General features: G+C 36.5%; 1 protein-coding gene across 1 annotated transcript in view; it reads right to left on the bottom strand.

Moving 5' to 3' along the window:
• Nucleotides 1-946: 946 nt before the first annotated feature.
• The window catches only part of LOC136853324 (serine-rich adhesin for platelets-like), a 46558-nt gene continuing 29031 nt past the window's right edge, over nt 947-18473 (bottom strand). Inside the window, exons 3-4 of the mRNA XM_067128686.1 lie at nt 8527-10657; nt 947-7533 (exon numbers count right to left, since the gene is read on the bottom strand). Of these exons, the coding sequence (XP_066984787.1) occupies nt 947-7533; nt 8527-10657 (8718 nt within the window). The remainder of the gene's footprint in view (nt 7534-8526; nt 10658-18473) is intronic.

Genomic DNA, 18473 nt, shown 5'->3' with positions numbered 1-18473 from the left:
AAAGGAGCACTCCTTTAAACCCAAACCATTGACTTAATACTGAAGGCATTATTTTCTTAAAGCATTTTAAACTGGAAGAGGGAACCGAGCTCTCTGGATTTTATATGCGATGTCAAGGTTACGTTTTTCATGCAAATGGTTCGGAAAATTTTAAATAATGTCCTAATGGACGAATTCAGAATGCAAGTAAAAGAAAAGAGAAGAATGAATGTATATATATATATAATAAAATATATTATATATATATATATATATATATATATATATATATATATATATATACATTACTGTATTCTTTTATGGTGCCATTCAAGTCTTAGGAAAAAGTTCACTGTATCATCATTCACCATAACTGCATTACTCTGAATTAACCCCATTAACATTTTGCCTACTGAATGGTTTGTAAGACCTTAAAGTGACTTGAAATGTTACCAAACATCGTTGAACATCACAGAGTACAACATCTATATTGAGTATCATTTAGATATAAGATATTCATGTAATTTGTAAGACTCCTTGTAAAGTATTCGTCCCCTTGCAACTGTCATGAAATAATTGGATTAGATGACTCTATTAATTCACTTATGCGGAAGGGTATCTTACGAGGATAAGGATAATATTGTCTGAAGTTTGAAGAGTGTATGTGTGCCAAAGTGTGTATTTGCATGTAAAACCCGAAGCTCTAACAAGAAGCAAATAGATCTGGCTCAGACTGTTCTTTAAAAATGTAAGTAATTTTCTTGTTCCCTCCGAAACTTTTTTACAAATTCTCTCTCTCTCTCTCTCTCTCTCTCTCTCTCTCTCTCTCTCTCTCTCTCTCTCTCTCTCTCTCTCTCTCTCTCTCTCTCTCTCTCTCTCAATAAATCTGACTAGCTCTCATTCTTTCAGTACTGTAATTTAAAACTTAACTGCTTCTTAATGGCACTTAAACCTTGTCAAGATTCTATCAGCTGTTGTGGCTATATAGCGGCATTTGATAAAATCCATTGGTCAGTCCTGTCCCTGCTGAAGTTCCTATGTCTGTCTGTTTGTAATTATTAGGCCAGTAGCGTGGTTGTCGAGTAATAGTTCTTCCTAGGATCGCAGGTGTTGTGATTTTGGTCGCAGCATCTAAATCTTCAGTTAGGGCATCAAGTTTCTTGTACAAGTAGGACACAACATTTGGAGTTAGGAGGTAGTTATCCTTGAACCAGGCTTCTATATCATCAGGATTAGAACTGATCAGTTCAGGTGCAAGACCCCTTCTGTTCACATCTTCCCAAATCCATCTTTCTTTGGGCTCCTGATTACCTGGTCTGGGTATCTGCCTATTTACACTCTGCCCTGTTTGCTTGTAAGGAGTCGAGTGTTGATTTTGTCCTGTACTCAAGGAGCCTCCTGAAATTGATTTATGTCTCCGAACAGGAAGGTTTCTCAGAGGTAAACCATTGACACCCCTCCAAACCCATTTATCAATTTGGTCTTGTGTTTGTGAACCACCCAGATTTGTTTTCGTGTCCTGAGGCCTGAAAAGATTAGCTGCCAAATGAGGTGATAATTTTTGGGGTATCTGTAAAGCAACTGTTGGCGTTTTTGGAACAGGAGAAACTGGAATGGGTAAAAAGACTGTTGTAGTTGTTGTTTCTACAATCTTCCCTATTGTTGGTGTTGGACTGAATGAAGAAGGAGGCAGAGGTTTTCCAGTACCTAAGGGTGAACCAACAATAATGGGAGGAAGGGTAGGTGTTCCTGCAGGTTTTCCTTGGTTGTGATTAACACTCCCAGGAATGTTTAATTTTCCAAAGCTATCAGAATTACCCTGATTACTATTGTTAGGTTGCTGTTCTGTTACGGAATAGTCAAAATCTAGATTCTCTTGTGCATCAACATAATCAGAATATAAATCATCGTTGTCTCCCAAAACTGTACTGGACGTAACAACGTGAGGAGCTACAGGTAAAACAATCTTAGACTGCTCTTCAATCGAAACAAGTTTAACTGGACTGTCAAGGAGGATGATGGGTTCATTGGAATCAAATGTATGTGCTCCTGTATGTGATATTTCAGGAAACGGACCGCCATCATTGATGGAACTACCTGGTTTTTGAAGAGTACTTGCATCTACCTTTTCAAAGACAATACCATCTAGTTCTAGGGGCTCAGCATTTGCAAGGAGCACTTCGTTAATTTCTCGTGTTAATTTTGAACCATCCACAGGGTCTGTTTGTCCAGGTATTCCCTTTCTTAAAGGACTCTCTGTTGTTGCGTCGTTTGAGTTGGCCACTGACGACGGTATGAAATAATTAGCATAGTTAGCAACATTGGGTAGTAAACCTCTAGTAGAATCTTGCAGTGTTTGCGTATTTACTTGAAGTAAATTGTTGACTCTAGTAGAATCTTGCAGTGTTTGTGTATTTACTTGAAGTAAATTGTTGACTCTAGTAGAATCTTGCAGTGTTTGCTTATTTACTTGAAGTAAATTGTTGACTCTAGTAGAATCTTGCAGTGTTTGCGTATTTACTGGAAGTAAATTGTTGACTCCAGTTGTGAACCCTTCATTTGTGTCTGCATTAGTAACCCCACCAGTGTTTGAACCTGTGGGACTCCTAGTTGTTAACCTTGTATTTGATAAATCAGATTGTATTCCCCCATTAAATTCTTCCAGAATCGGTATATCATTTTTGAAAGAATCCTGAGGTTTAACTACAGAATTTGGTATATTGATCAGTGGTGTCTTCAAGACTCTGTTGGAACTTTTTGAAGAATCAACTTGTGAATTAGGCTTAGGCTGTGCTATTGGTGTTATATCAACCACTTGAATTCCTGGCAATTGGAAATCGATTGTCAGCCCACTTAAATTTGTTATTTCAGGAATGTGTCCAAAATTAATATTAGAAATATTAATAAAGCTAGGATTTTCACCTTCAGCAATCATTTGGTTTGATGTGCTATTGCTTTGAATGCTCCCTGCAATGTTTTCACGTGCTGACTGAGAATCTTGTGTAATATTTGGAGTTCTTGCATTATCAACATTGATATCTTGCAGTGGATCATTTAGTTTCTGGGGCTGCTGTACAGTATGTTTGATGTTAACCCTCACATCACGTGTGTTATCAGTAATTTGACTAGAGTTCTTGTTTGTATTTACCATCTGACCAAGATTTGATTTTCTGTTGGCTCCCAGTTGGTTATGAAGTGAAAATGTGTTAGTATTAATAGTGGTACCATTAGCTGAATTATTTTCCTGTGCAAAGTTACTTTGTTTTATGCCTTCATTGGTATTATCAAAGCTTCCATCGCCAAAAGGGAAGTTTTCTGCGTTATTTGCAATAGACAAAGTATCACGAGGCACTATCCCAAAATCTATATCAACAATCCTACCATCTACTGAGTCATCATCCTTAGACTTTGAATTATTTCTGTTTTCACTCTCCGTTTCATTCTTATGGCTTTTGAAAATATTGTCACGTGATGTATCTTGCAAATCTGTTGAGGGAGTAGAAACAGGGATCTTGTCTGTAAATGTTACATTAGGGTGAAATCTATTAGTTAGTGAATCGGGTGACACATTTCCAACATTCTCAAAGCCATTAAGAACACTACCAAGACTTGGGTTGTTATTTACTGACGTAACTGGATTGGTTGTAACATTTATAACTTTCAGTTCAATTGTGCTCAAAGTAGTGCTTTGTAAACTGCGTGATTCTGATGCAGTAGTTTTTTTATTCTGTGTCAAAACTCCAGAATCACTGCTTTGATTACTTAGTACCTCACTGTGGGTATTTTCTCTAGCGTCATGGCTTAAGTCATCATTTGATAAACCGGGACTTAATGTAGAATTATCATTAGTATTTGTTTCTTGTACCTTTAGTCCAGCATTGCTGAGAGGTGTGGGCACAGAGATATTTTTTGGGGTATTACTCTTTGTAACATTGGAAGTTGTATTAGTAGCAAACTGTCTTGTACCATTAGGGATTCTGTTAGTTCCAAGAGCTATTGTGGGAAGAATAGTCACTATAGTGTCAGGAATAAAATAATTGTTGCGCAAACCACTTTTCTCTTTTGCTGTTACAGTTTGTCCTGAATCAGATTTTTCTGTATTTGATGGAATGCTCTTTTGATTTGCAGTAAAATTTGAGGATATACTTAAGGTACCAAAGACTGAATCATTCTTGCCCCTGTTATCAGTGATAGCTTGTCTTGTCTTTGATGAGCTTGAATTAGCATATTCATTAAGTTTACCAGATATTTGAGATTCTAGTGACTGAGGAAAAATTTTTGTGTTTTCTGTTAATTGTTCTCTGTTATCCACATCACTGCTCTCGGCTTTAGGTTGAAAATGCGTTCCTTTCTCTATAAATTGTTCTGTATTTGTCTCTGGAATTCTTTCTAAGACCCCTTTTCTGATATATTCAAGAACATCAAGAGGAATTCCTTGAAATGTTGTCATGTTTGAGTCATCAGAGAGTGTAGTGGAACCTAAGTTCACTGTAGTTGCATTCCCTGTTACTTTTAGGCCACTCTCCAACCTATCATCAAAGGGCAGAGACCCATCCAGAGATACTTCTCTCTGAGGCCTTTCACCTTCTGGTGGTACACTTGTAGTATTTTTTCGTCCATCTGTAGTTGAATGGTTTGATGTATTTGTGTTTCCTAGCTTTCCATCCCATTTAGCCTTCGATAGATTAGTTGTACTAATATTAATATTGTCTAAAGCCAGGGATACAAGTGAAGAATCATAATGGAAATCTTTACCTGGGAGACCAAGTGGGATATCAGAATTGCTTCCTGGGAAATGATAATCACTTACTCTGTCACCAGAAGCTTGTGTTTTGCCATCATGATATTCAGCAAAGTCATAATCCACAATGGTATCATCACTGTTAATAGCTTCTGCAAGCTCTGGATGTTCATTCAGTTGGCCTGTAATATTAGCATTGAAATCTGTTTCGGTTTGAGGAGCAAAAATCTCATAATTCCCAGTTCCAGTATTACTTAAGTTTGTAGTCTGGTCATCACTAGAGATTTCTTCTAATAGTTCAGCCCTTTCAGCAGTAATTAATTGTAAGGTATTATAATTAGGGCCATGCCTCTTGTCCAAGGCAGGAGTCAGTAGATCTGGATACTCTATTGCACCAACTGGTGAACCGTACCAGTATTGTGGATACTGGCCCTCATAAAAATAACCAAATTGCTGTGGACTTCTCAAAGGTGGTTTGTTGTTAGAAGTGAATGTATCATTAATTTGATTCAAAATGGTGTGGAGGTCAGGTGTGTTTATCCAAGTAGCTCCAGTTATATTTAGGTCTCTCTGTTTCCCATGCTCATTCTGATCTAAATTTGTCATTCCCAGCCCACCTGTGTGAGGCTCAAACCAGTTTCTGATAGATGACTCAGAAAAAGTGCCATTTTCAGAGGGCAAAACTGGAGTACTTTTTCTGAAAGAAATACCATTATATTCTGAGTCCTGTAATGGAGATGGATCATTACTTTCATTTTCCTGCAGAACATCACTGAAATTTGCGTGTTGTGTATTAGGAATTCCTTGCCGTGCAGTACTGTAAAGTTTATTACTAGACGATATATATGAATCATCAGAGTTCTCAATTGCATCAACATCAATAAAGTAATCTTTCAGGTCTCCTTGTCTGACACTACGACCGTTTGGTTTTTGAGGGAAGATCTCTGAAAGATATGATGTTGAGGGTGAATGGGGGATTATAACAATAAACTCGCCATCTTTAGGATAAATTGTACTTTCGTCTGATATCAGTATGATAAATTCTCCTTCGTCTGAATTGTTTGTATTGGTCCTGTCATTGTTTTCTCTATTTGTTTTCATGGTAGGTAGTCCAGATTCAGAAATAATGGATTCACCAGTCGAACTTTTATTAGCTTCAGACATCATCGCTTGCAAAGATGTAATTAGATCTGGCATTTTGACCTTTTGGACTGGACTTTGGGTTGAATTTTGTAAATTTACATCAATTGGTGTGCTGCTGCTTCTTGGTGGTTTTTGAGCAGCAATAAAATTTCTTATTATTGCCGGAATATCAGATTCATCTGACATTTTTATTGCTGTTAGTCTTTTCATGGCATTCAAATTTATTTTTGCTCTCTCAGTTGGCTGGATAGTGCTGTTAGTGTTTGACGAACCCCTCTCATTAGCTTGTTCTTTCAGCAAGGAGTGTGAAGATCCTTTGGAATTCTTAATGACCTCTTCCAAGTTTTTGAAAAGGTCTTTTGGACTCAACACTACGCCACTGGGAGGATTATCTGTTTGTAACAGCATCTGTATATTTTGCAGTATCTGATCATCAACAACTAGACCAGAGCCTAATGCAAGATTTAGATCAGGCAAATTAGTTGTTGTGCTTTTAGAGGTGCTTTGAGCTTTGCTGTTTGGGAAACCAAACAAGCTCTTTAGTTTTCTTAAAGCCTCTGGTTCATGGAGAGGTGTGTATGTTGTAGCAATGATGTCTTTTATCAAAGATTCCGTTTGGAATGAGGGAAGAATTTCTGGTGACACCGTGACGAAATTTTGTATTCTGTCATTGTTCAGTTCTCTGCTGTTTTGCTGTTCCAATAAAGGTGTTTCAATTTGAGTTACTTCTTTATTCGTGTCAATTTTAAATCCATCAAGTGGTGTAACATGAAGGTTATCAGGATTTGTTAAAGTGTCATCAACAGGTTGATCATGTGTTATTGTACTTTCATTATTTTTGTTAAGACTTATTCTTTCTTCTTTTGAAGGTGAGGAGGCAACAGACGGCTTCAGTAATGATGTGGGATCAACAGAAGCTGTTTCTGGTGAGAAAGAATTGGTAGTGGAGATTGTATCTCTCTGTATGGATGGTAATTTGTTTGTGGAATTTGGAACTATTGTGTTGCCTTGTCTTATATCTTGGTTTTGTGTGTTTGATACTGGAATGCCACGGTTCTTATCAACAAGAAGTAATGCTGGATCCTGTTCTTTGCCTACAAGAACTAGAGGAGCTCCATGTTCTCTTGATACTTGAGGAAATGATATGTCTACCTCACGTTTTATGTTCTGCTGCGCATTAGTGTTTCCGAGCTCTGAAGAGTCTGTTGTTTCTTTATTTTCTTTGCAGTGTGTTGTATGGAATCCCTGTTGTTGAATATTTGGATCATTGTTGTGACTACTTAGTGCAGCAAATAATTGTACTGGCTTGTTTGTGGACCTGTATTCATTAGAGGTTTGCCAAGTAACGGGCTGTGGTCCTACGTTCAGTGTTGTGGCATCTTCTTGAAATCTTATTCTTGGGGTAGTTGGGAAATTACTGAGAGTACTGCTAGGAGGAGAGAAACTTGGTAAAAAGGTGATAGAGGGAGAAGTGACAGGCTTTACACTTGTCACTGGAACTATTTGTTGTCCTTGTGATAAAGCTGAGAGGCCAGCTAATTCTTGTAAAATGCTCAGTGGATAATTGCCCTGAGGTAGTGAAGGTATATTTGGAATTTTATTGATATTTTGTGGAATACTTGGAATTCCAGTACTATACTCCACTGAATCTTTGGGAGATCCATTTGGTCCTAGAGGGAAGGAAGGTGGAGTAATAGTTTGAATATGCTGGAAATTCTCAGGTATTCCAGTCTGCCCATAAGGAAAAGGGGAAGGGAATTGATTCAGTTCTTCCTGACTCAAGGGAAGTCCACTCTGACCTGGAGGAAAGTTTGAGTTCTTGTTTTGATTCTGAGGAAGAAAGGGTAGACTACTGTTTGGTTTTTGGGGAGTTAATTGAGGGTTATTATTGTGTGGTTGTGGAAAATTCGAAGGCCATGTATTTTGTCCTTGAGGAAGATTAAATAGACTGCCAAATTGTTCTGGTGTTGTTAGAGGCAACACGCTTTGCACTTCTGAAGAAATTCCTGGAGTTGTACCCTGTCCATGGAGGAATGTAAAGGGTATTCCATTTTCCCCTTGTGGGACATTTGATGAAATTCCATTATGATTCTGAGGAAATTTATGAGAAAGAGTACTTTGTAATGTGGAAATTTGAGGCTGTAGACCTGGAGTGACTGGCCGGCCAATTTGTTCTGATAAGTAATCAAAATCATAGTCATAATCATAGTATGGAGGAAGAAGTCCTTGTGCCTGTGCCCTGTAGATTGTATCTAGATACTCAAACAGTGCGGGATCATAGTAATTTGGGAAATTGCTCATCTGGTGGAAGATTTTGAATTTGCATAAGAAGAGGAAGTATTTGAGGAGGGATAGATCCAAGATGAGAAGCAGTGTTGTTATTTTTATCTACATTTTGAGAGTTTGTAAAAAGTATAGCTGTTTTGTTGCTTTTATTTTGGGATGAGTCAAGTACCTCATGATCAATCACTGGTCTAGTGCTGTCTTTGGTAGAGTTATTCACAGATTATTGGCTTCTCCTGCTATATTTTTCAGTTTAGTGTTAACTAAATCTAGACTGAAAACATTTTGATCTAAGGCCTTGGTGATGTTAAGTGTATTAACAGTGTTATTTTTAACTTGTGAGTTTTTGTCCAATATAGAATAGTATGGTAGTCTTAGACCTTCATACAAGTCTGTGTTAATATTCAGTAATGGTGACCTTTTTTCCTGAAGATTTTCTTCTAAGGGTGATCCAATAGCATCTTGTTCATTCTCTCCAAACTGGGAGATTTCATCTATGTGCTCATGTGAGGAGTAATTGTCCTCTATAGGGCTTGGGTTTCCAATACTGTCATACACAGAATGTGCATTTAATGATTGATTATTATCAGTGGAACCCTCTGTGTAGTCATCCAAAGAACTCTCATGTCCATTGTCTTTGAGATTGGTAACCTGAACCTCAGAGGTAGTGCTTATGTTTGTTTCTTTTTCTACAAGGACATTGCCTTGTGGTATATATACTTGATGTCTAAAGTTATCTCCTTTAAGTATATTCTCTTGATCATTTTGGGTGGGAATTTTCTCAGAACTTATGGTAGATATTACTGGAGGGTATACAGTTGTAGGAAAACTGCTTGAAAATATACTTCTATCATTTGGGTCCGCTGGAGTTGTGCTTGCCAGTATGGCAGGCAAAATAGGGCTCTGTGAGCTCTGCTTTCCTGGTGGTGGAAATCTCTGTTGTACTTCTTCCGGTGAATTATACTTAATTTTTACTTTTTCATCAAAATTATTTAGAGGTTGAGTGTTGTTACCTGTGTCCTTTGAATATTGTTTGTCTGGCGTTAATTTAAGTCCATATTCCTGAGGTGGATCAATAGTATAATCAAGAGATTCATCAGATTCAAATTCCTCATATGGGTCATCGATTCCTCCTGTTTCAGGCGAGATCACAGAATGTACAGAATCCTCTACTTCTTGTTTATGTGGTCGAACGCGTCTTCTTTTAGGTGGTAATCGTTTTCTGCTGTGAGGCCTTGGCCTGTTTCGTCTTAAAGCAAAAGGCTCTGGTCTTTTAGGGGGACCAAAGATGTTCTCCGGTAGTAGGAAAGGTTGATCGCTATGGAGATGACTGTAATAACTCTCAAGGTATGGCGGTATTTGTGGACTGTATGGTCCAAAAAACTGTTTTGGCTGAGGGGATACTTGTCTCTTTCCATGCAAAGATTCTTGTGTGCTTGTTTCATTTTGCAGAGTAGAGGAGTTTGTCGCAGATTGTACAACAATTGAAATTAATAAGGAATCTGTAGGTACAGATGTTTTAGTTGAATTTACAGATGTCACTGAATTATCCCCTTGTGCAACTTCCAAGTTAGTACTAAGAGCAGCTTGATGTGTACTGTTACATGGTAAGTATTGAAGCACTAGCTGTTTGCTAGGCTGTGCAAGCAAATCTAGTGTATTGGTTGAAACACCATCAGTAAAACCTTGCTTCTCCCAAGTATTATTGGACAGACTGAGAAATGTGTTATTTGAAAGATCTGTATATTCATCAGTTGCCTGTGTTGTGCCTGTCTCCCTGAGCTGTAGTTTTGTAACTGTGGTAGTAATATTTGGTGATCTGTTTGTATTGCTGTCTTTTAACGTTGTAAGTATGATATTATTTGTTGAGGTATGTGCATCACTATTACCATTGACTGGAATGAAAGCAATATCTTGTGTTGGTGTTGTTAGTTGTTTAATCTCTGGCACTGCATGCATATCATCACTAATTGGTGTAGTAGCTTCTGTAATGTCTAGAGTTGAGTGTGTTTCGTTATCTCCTGGTATTGTAAGTGTTTCATTGTATGATATTGTAAAAGTGTCTCCTTTGTCAAGCGGTGTAAGGGTATCAATTTCTGATAGTGGCAACAAGCTGGTACTTTGAAGAGTTGTAAGAGTTATACTGTTTTGTGGTTTTGCGTAAATTATGTTGATATTTTCTACGTCAGTCTGTGTTGCTTCATACAAACCCCCAGTTTGTGTTGCTTCATACACACCCCCGTTTACCAAAACTGGACCATTTTCCACCAGAGACGAGAAGTTAGACGCTGGATTGAGGTAAACCCGATGCTCGAAAGTCTCCATCGCAACCTGGTCAAAGGGATCTTGCTGATGAATCATGAACATCTCTGAGGGCTGAGTTCTTGCTGGCAGAGCCTCTGGTATTGATTTGGGGTCTTCAGAAGGAGCAGTAGCAGCAGCACATGTTGCTATAGTTAGCACTGTCAGCACAGCTCTGAGAGTTCCAACCCCTCTGGGAACATCTGGTACCTGTAAAAAAAAAAAGAAATATTGGACTTACGCTAATGGTGGGTACAGGGTTACAAATCCTGAATACATTATAGATTGTAATTGTAATTTAGACTTATAGGGAGTAAAATGGTGATTATCATTGAGGTGTAGGCTGTTTTTTTATATGCATGTTAATTGAAACCAATAATAAGCGATGAAAAGTACTCTGGACGTATCTTGTTCACATAAATGAGTGATATAGAGAATTTCAGTTTTCATTAAAGTGAATGTAATTATAAATATACATATAATTATTATTCATGTATGCTAGGTAGAAGAATGACCTTTCCATTACTTGCTGCAGAGTGATCAATCAAAATCCTCACTATTTACGTTTACGTGAAGAATATTAAGTTAGGAACCTGCTCCAGTGCTGGTCACCCATCTAAGTAGTGACCAGACTCAACCTTGCCTAACGTCGTTTACATATATATATATATATATATTATATATATATATATATATATATATATATATATATATATATATATATATATATATATATATATATATATATATATATATATATATATTCATACATATATAAAGTTTTTCAGTAAAAGCACAATGAAACAACGTTTCACTTCTACAGTGTTTCGAACTGCAACATACGAATAAATTCTCCATTCTGACGAGTACCGACTTCTGCAACATATGGTACCTTTTTTCTTCGTACAAACCATTACACAACGGCGGTGTATTGTTTTCGGCTTAAAAGGTAAAATATACATATGTATATAGCTTCCGGCCAAAAGGAAACCGAACTTACGTACTATAAACGCCAGGCCACTCACGGTAGCCAAACCACCCGAGAGCTATAACAAAGTCAGAGATTTTACACAACATACAAATGCCTGCAGACAGTTCCGTTTACAAGTGACTCGTGGTTACGTTCTCCGCAAAACCAAACGATTTTTGTTTTTTTCTTGACTAATGTTTTCTGAGCTCGTTGAACTGCCAGGTGATTTTATTGTTTTTGCTACTTTTTGACATTCCTATCGATGCTTCATGCTTTCTGATGTTGAATCACTAAGTTGCAGAATAGCTGTTGTATATACAATTCACTGGTGATGTTTTGGGAAAGGGAATTTGCACTGTATGTCTTTATATTTTTCGTTTTTATTGTTTTTATTTTTGCTAGTTTTAGGCATTTCCTATCAGTGCTTAATGCTTTCTTATTTCAATGAATTGCTCTTGTATATATTTCACTGGTGATGTGTTGGGAAAGGGAATTTATACTGTATGTCTTTTTATATTTTATTTGTATTTTTTTTTTTTTTTTGCTTTTTTTTTTGACATTCCTGCGGCGCTGAATAATCCTGATGGGTTCCGGCGTTTGGTCTTCAAGACCTAAATTTCATAATCAATCAATCAGTCAATGCTTAATGCTTTCTGATATCATTGAACCAACAAGTTACAGAAAGGCTGTTGTATATATTGCACTGGTGATATTTTGGCTTAGGCAATTTGCATTCTATGCCTTTGTATGTTTTATTTTTATCTATCTTTGTCAGTAAGGTGTGACATAGAAAAAACGTAGAAATTAAATGAACGTACACTTGAGGCCATAACCTTTCTGACTCCCTGAAGGGTGAAAGAGATTATTACCGAAAATGTAATTAAACAAAGCCTAGTTTAGCCACCCAAGAATAGTACCGCGTAACATCACAATAAGCCAAACTACCTCAACCTCTTCTTCTTCTCTCAAGAGTAACCCCAATATCCCGAACAGAGAACCTTCGAATTCAATTTTCCTGACAAAACCTTATTAAATTCTCCTCCTTTTTATTTTTCCTCCACTCGGTTCCCTTCGTATTTGTGTCCTGCATAATTTTTTGGGAGGGTATAATCTTCCTGGAGGATTAAGGGGGGGGTTGTTGGGGGTGGGGGAGGTGGCTTAACCAGGTCTTGTTATTAAGGGCAGGGAGTGACCAAGTGCTCGCGTCTATTATAGCCAAAGGAGGAAGGACCCGGGGTCACTATCGTTCCTCCGTTGATATTGGAATTTTTCAGAAGGCTTGAAACCCCCATTTTTTAAACTCTAGTTTATTAAGTTTAAACTGTGTGTGTGTAGGCAGTTATTTTTGTTATTACTGTTATTATTTTGTTTTTTGTATGCAAATGATAAATATTTATAGTAGAATTTTTATAAGGGATGGGTGTGGTTATAGTATATTAAAAAGAACGACAGTGACGTTTTCAGAATCATTAAGCCCTATTATTATTATTATTATTATTATTATTATTATTATTATTATTATTATTTTTCAGTTATTTTATTTTGATTATCAACAGTTTTAAAATTTTTTTCAGTATTGATATGATCAATAGTAAATATTCTTGTTATAGTATATATATATATATATGTATATATATCTGTGTATATACATGTGTATATATATTATATATATATATATATATATATATATATACACATATATACATATATATACATATATATATATATATATATATATATATATATCTATGTGTACACACACACACATGTATGTGTGTGTGTGTGTGTGTGTGTCTATGGACGCATGCGTTCATATACGCTTTGTGCCACCATGAAATATCCTTGATTGCGGCGTAAAGCGAATTATTCTGTATACAATGAACTTTTTCCCCGCTACATAGACCATTATGTAGATTTACAGCGTAATCCACTTTTCACCTGAATCAGTTTTTAAAGAATATTTGTTGGGTTTAAACAAAAACAACAAAAAGTTATGGAATTAAAATCACGTGATTGGCCGTAGAAGAGAGAGAGAGAGAGAGAGAGAGAGAGAGAGAGAATTTTAGACAGCGACAAACAAAAGAATTTAACACCGCATAGATCTGTAGTGTTTATTTCCCAGCCTCTGCCATATAATCATTTCGAGCAAGTTCATTTACAGTCACACAAACACTTTGCAAATATACGTCTTATGCATTTCCCGTCACGGAGTGGTGATTATCACGTTTCCAGAAGCCCGAGAACTTCCAATGTGTACCATGAATGTTGCGAAAACAGTTTTCATGCGAGAGAGGAAATGAGGAAGCAGTAAAAATTAATTACTTTTTTTTTTTTTTTCTACGGGTACAAATAGTAGCGGTGCCGCGTGTTACGATCTTAAAACCATCCCGGGAATTGAAGTTTAGTTGGTCTGATTGTGGTCACGGGTTTTAGGTGTCTTAAGAGTATATATATATATATATATATATATATATATATATATATATATATATATATATATATATATATATATATATATATATATATATATATATATATATATATTATATATATATGTTTTAAAATGCGTGTTTAAGTAACTGTTTATGATGTCAGGCAAACAAATGAGAGGTTTACAAAGATGATGAAGGCACCAAGATTTGATGGGAATAAAAGTGAGATACTGCAGTACAGTGGCGACAGTATGACTGAGTGGCTGACCAGAGTGTGTAAGATATATCTGGACGAGGGATAGGTTCCGGAAGAGTAACTGGAAGAAAGAATTGTTCACTTATACAAGGGTCAAATTTAACAGAGGCGACTGTACACATAAATGCACTTGCAGTAGGCTGCATAGTTTGTGTTTCCTTGAGGACTTCTTCCTTGATATATCTCATGAACAATAAGTTCACTAATAGTACCCCCAGTGGGTAGGACATCACACTGTCATCTATCTGCTGACTTGCCCTGCCCTTTGGGCATCTGAAGGCACCTCCTTGGTACAGACGCCTGAGGAGTCCTCACTATCTATTTAGAGGATGTCTGTGATAGGGACAAGACTGTATTCACACTCTGATAGTATAGCATGTTGCAAGTATGTCGACAACACTTTTCCGAAGACTGACGAAGATAGATGGCGCCCTTTAACACCCAGAAGACGCACTTGAAATGAAGTCCCGTCTTGACTTCAGCAACGACCAACTTCCCTTCTGGAACGTACCCCTAACTCCCTAAGACGACACTTATATGTGCTTAAAGGCCACCAGCTTAAGGCAACTGCTTTAATGGTAGTAGAGAGTGCCTTATCCGTTACCGGAAGTCGTCCATTGGTGTTTACATCCGCCACTTAGGCTTCCTTTGCAGTATAGGCCTAAAGAGAGCTTTCATACAGATGCTGGGTAGTTGGTTTTTCAGTACAGTTGGAGCCACAAAAATATATCATGGATTAGTGGTGTAACAAACAGGCTTACATCGACAAACAACTGGACGGAAAATAAGAAGAAATTGGTAGAAAATAAATAGAAATGGACAGAAAATTAACAGTAATAAACAGAAATTGAAAGGAGACAGAAATGGGCAGATAATAACCAGAAATTGACAGAAAATAGACGAAATGGCTAGAAAATGAACAGGAATGAATAGAAAATGAACAGAAATGGACAGAAAATAGACAGAAATGAACTGAAAATAGAGAGAAATAGAAATGGGCAGATATGCAGGGAAAATGGTCATAAATGAGTTGAAAATAGAAGTAGACAGAAATTAGAAATGGACAAAAATAGATAGATATGGACAAAATAGGCAGAAAACGGACAGAAAATATGCAGTAATTAACAGAAAACAGACAGAAATGGACAGAAATAGAAAAAAAAACCGTCGTATAGGACCCATCACTTCCATAACGTAACTTTGACCTTCGTCCACTCAGATTTCATCTTTCCCGTTTGTGTTACAAATGTAATTTTTTTTTTTTTTTTAGGCCTTGGGGAAGGCTACGTTAAAATTAGATCTAGACTGGATTTGCATTTCAAAGACTCCTAATATGACACTCTTGTACTTTGCTTATTATAATTTGCTTTCTGTAGCTTACGTAATTTTGAATTTCCCTCGTATTCCTGCGTTTTGATTTTGACCGTTTATATCTTCGGTTGTTGGAGAATATTAAAAAAAGGGTCTTTTAATAAAAATTTTCTGTTTTATATCGTTTTTTTTTTTTCTCAAATTGACCTAACCTTAAGACGTCATTGGGATCATTTTTATTACAGATCCCTTTTCATAAGTCATCGTTTACTTTTTAACTTTGAATTGTTCAGTAATGATCTTTTGATACGCTCTTGCCTTAGATTTAGATTTATTTTTGTCTCTTTATCTTCTCTCTCTCTCTCTCTCTCTCTCTCTCTCTCTCTCTCTCTCTCTCTCTCTCAAAATGAAAAGCACAAAAGCGTTGTAAAGCAAAAATTAGCTAAGACAATGGCTTTTCAAAGCAAGCATGCACAACGAAAAGGCATTTTAAGGCAGTCATAGCAGGACTGAAAGCAAAAAACGTCCGCTGGTCAACATAAATAATATGAAAAACGTTGTAAGTCCACATAACTGAACGCAGAATCGTAATGTACCATTGCCAGTATAAACTGAAGTAAAAATTTTTAAGGCTAATATAATTGTACTCAAAAATAAACGTTCAAAAGCTAACGCAAACGAAAGCAAAAAACGTCCCACGGTCAGTAAGAGAAACGTAAAAAAAAAAAAATCTTTCGCAGTGACCAACGTAACTTGAAGAAGCCTCGTTCCAAAGATAACGTCATCGAAGGCAGGAAAACGCCCCGTCGCCAACGTAAGAGAGAGCAAAAACCGTTCCATTGACCAACTTACCTTGAAGAAGCCTCATTCCAAGGGTCGCGTCATCGTAGGCAAGAAAATGTAACGGGAAGCAAGAATTTAAACGTTCCACAGTAGCAAAAATGTTTTTCGTCCGCCTGAAAAAACGTTCGCAGTGACCAACACCATTTGAAGAAGCCTCGTTCCAAAGGTCACGTCATCGAGGACAAGAGAACGTAACGGGAAGTAAAAACGTTCCACGGTAGCAAAGAGCGGCTTGTGGCCACCCCAGACATTTTATAAGCAGAGACGTTACAAAGCACACACGCGTATGCTAATCAGAAGTGCTTTGATACTAGCTGAAGCGAGAGCAACGCTTTGTTCTACAAATGTATTCAGGAGCCAAAAAGAAAAAATTTCGACAAAGCTAATGGGAAGATTTTCATTCAATGCCAGTCGGAAGAGATAGTGAGGAAAGCTAATGTGGAGAGCGTTGTCCTTTCGAAAAGTTTAAAAAAGCTAAGGAAATTTGCATTAATATACATGAAGGTTAAAAGTTAAACCGGTTTAGGAATATAAATTTAGAATATATAATATATATATATATATATATATATATATATATATATATATATATATAATTCTATAATTCTGTAAAGCTAGGACATACTACAGTAAGTGAAGGACCCTTTCAAGTACCAACCACGTGACCTGAAATGTTTCAGGCTCGCGAAAACACAGAAAAATGTTTTAAATGTAAAAAAAAAAAAAGTTTAAAGGCAAAAAAGAAAAAACCTTTTAAGGTAAAAAAAAAGTATGTTTTTAGGTAAAAAAAAATTGAGGTAAAAAGAAGAAGAAAAAAGGTTGTTAGGGTAAAAGGAGGTGGTCTTAAAGTAGATAGAAAAAAATGTTTTAAGGGAAAAAACATTCTAAGGTAAAAAAAAGTTTTAAGGGAAAAAACATTTCAAGTTAAAAGTAAAAAAGCATTTTAAGGTAAAAAAAAAAAAAAAAGCCTTTAAGGTAAAAAATACAAAAAAGTTTTAAAGTAAAAAAAAAAATTTTTTTTCCAGATTTCAGGTAAAAAAAAATTTTTAAGTAAAAAATTTTCAAGATAAAAAAAATAAAGTTTTGAAGTAAAAATGTAAAAAAAATTTGAGTTAAAAAAAAAAGAGTTTTTAAGGTACGTAAAAGAAAAAAACGTCTTGAATGTATGAAAAACGTTTAAAAGGACCCCAGACATAAACAGAGTAATTCTGAGAAATGTTTATGCGCAGTCGAAGAGCTCTTAAAGTATACCGTCGAAAGTTTGTCCCCATCCGAAAATAGAATTCCGTTGACACCATTATAACGACTCTCTCTCTCTCTCTCTCTCTCTCTCTCTCTCTCTCTCTCTCTCTCTCTCTCTCTCTCTCTCTCTCTCTCTGCAAGGTTGGAGATGGAGGTAACGTTTGTTAATCTCTTAATGTGTGTGTGTGAGAGAGAGAGAGAGGTCCATTTATACTGTCATAATGCTCTCTCTCTCTCTCTCTCTCTCTCTCTCTCTCTCTCTCTCTCTCTCTCTCTCTCTCTCTGCAAAGTTGGAGTCTTAGGTGGCGATTGTTAATCTTTGTTTTGTGTGTGTGTGTGAGAGAGAGAGAGAGAGAGAGAGAGAGAGATGAAGTTCATTCATACGGTTATAATGCTCTCTCTCTCTCTCTCTCTCTCTCTCTCTCTCTCTCTCTCTCTCTCTCTCTCTCTCTCTCTCTCTCCTTTTTCTTCTTCTTCCATTAGTAGAGATAAATGTGGGCTTCATTGTCTTCCGTCTCGGTCTCTCTACAAGAAAATGTAAAAACTAAAAAAATGCTTGCAAAACGAAGAGGTGAAAACCACTTTACAAGAAAAAATGGGTAAGATTTCGGCAAGAATTAAAGAATTTTCAGTATTAGAGAGGTGAATGTTGAAATGACGCAGCCTAAGAATTCAAAGCAGATGCTTGACTGGGATTTGTAGGAGACTGTAACTACGTGGCGAAATCAATAGATGCTTGGTTATTATATGAGCTTTTGAGGTTCTAATGGAACAACATCCTCAGGTGTTTGTGATTTTCAGTTTAGCAAGAAGATAATAAGTTTATCAAGAAGTGAACGTTTTCCTACCAATAATGAATGAAATAATAATGAACTTTGTGTTCAAATAATGATTGAATTCGCATTCTTGTAGTATGACGTATATCGTAAGATATTTTTTCGTTATTTTTCTTCAATAAATTTATTTTAAAAA

Source organism: Macrobrachium rosenbergii, chromosome 27 (assembly GCF_040412425.1).
Source record: "Macrobrachium rosenbergii isolate ZJJX-2024 chromosome 27, ASM4041242v1, whole genome shotgun sequence".
Taxonomy (NCBI): domain Eukaryota; kingdom Metazoa; phylum Arthropoda; class Malacostraca; order Decapoda; family Palaemonidae; genus Macrobrachium; species Macrobrachium rosenbergii.
This window is presented reverse-complemented; position numbering and strand designations above follow the sequence as displayed.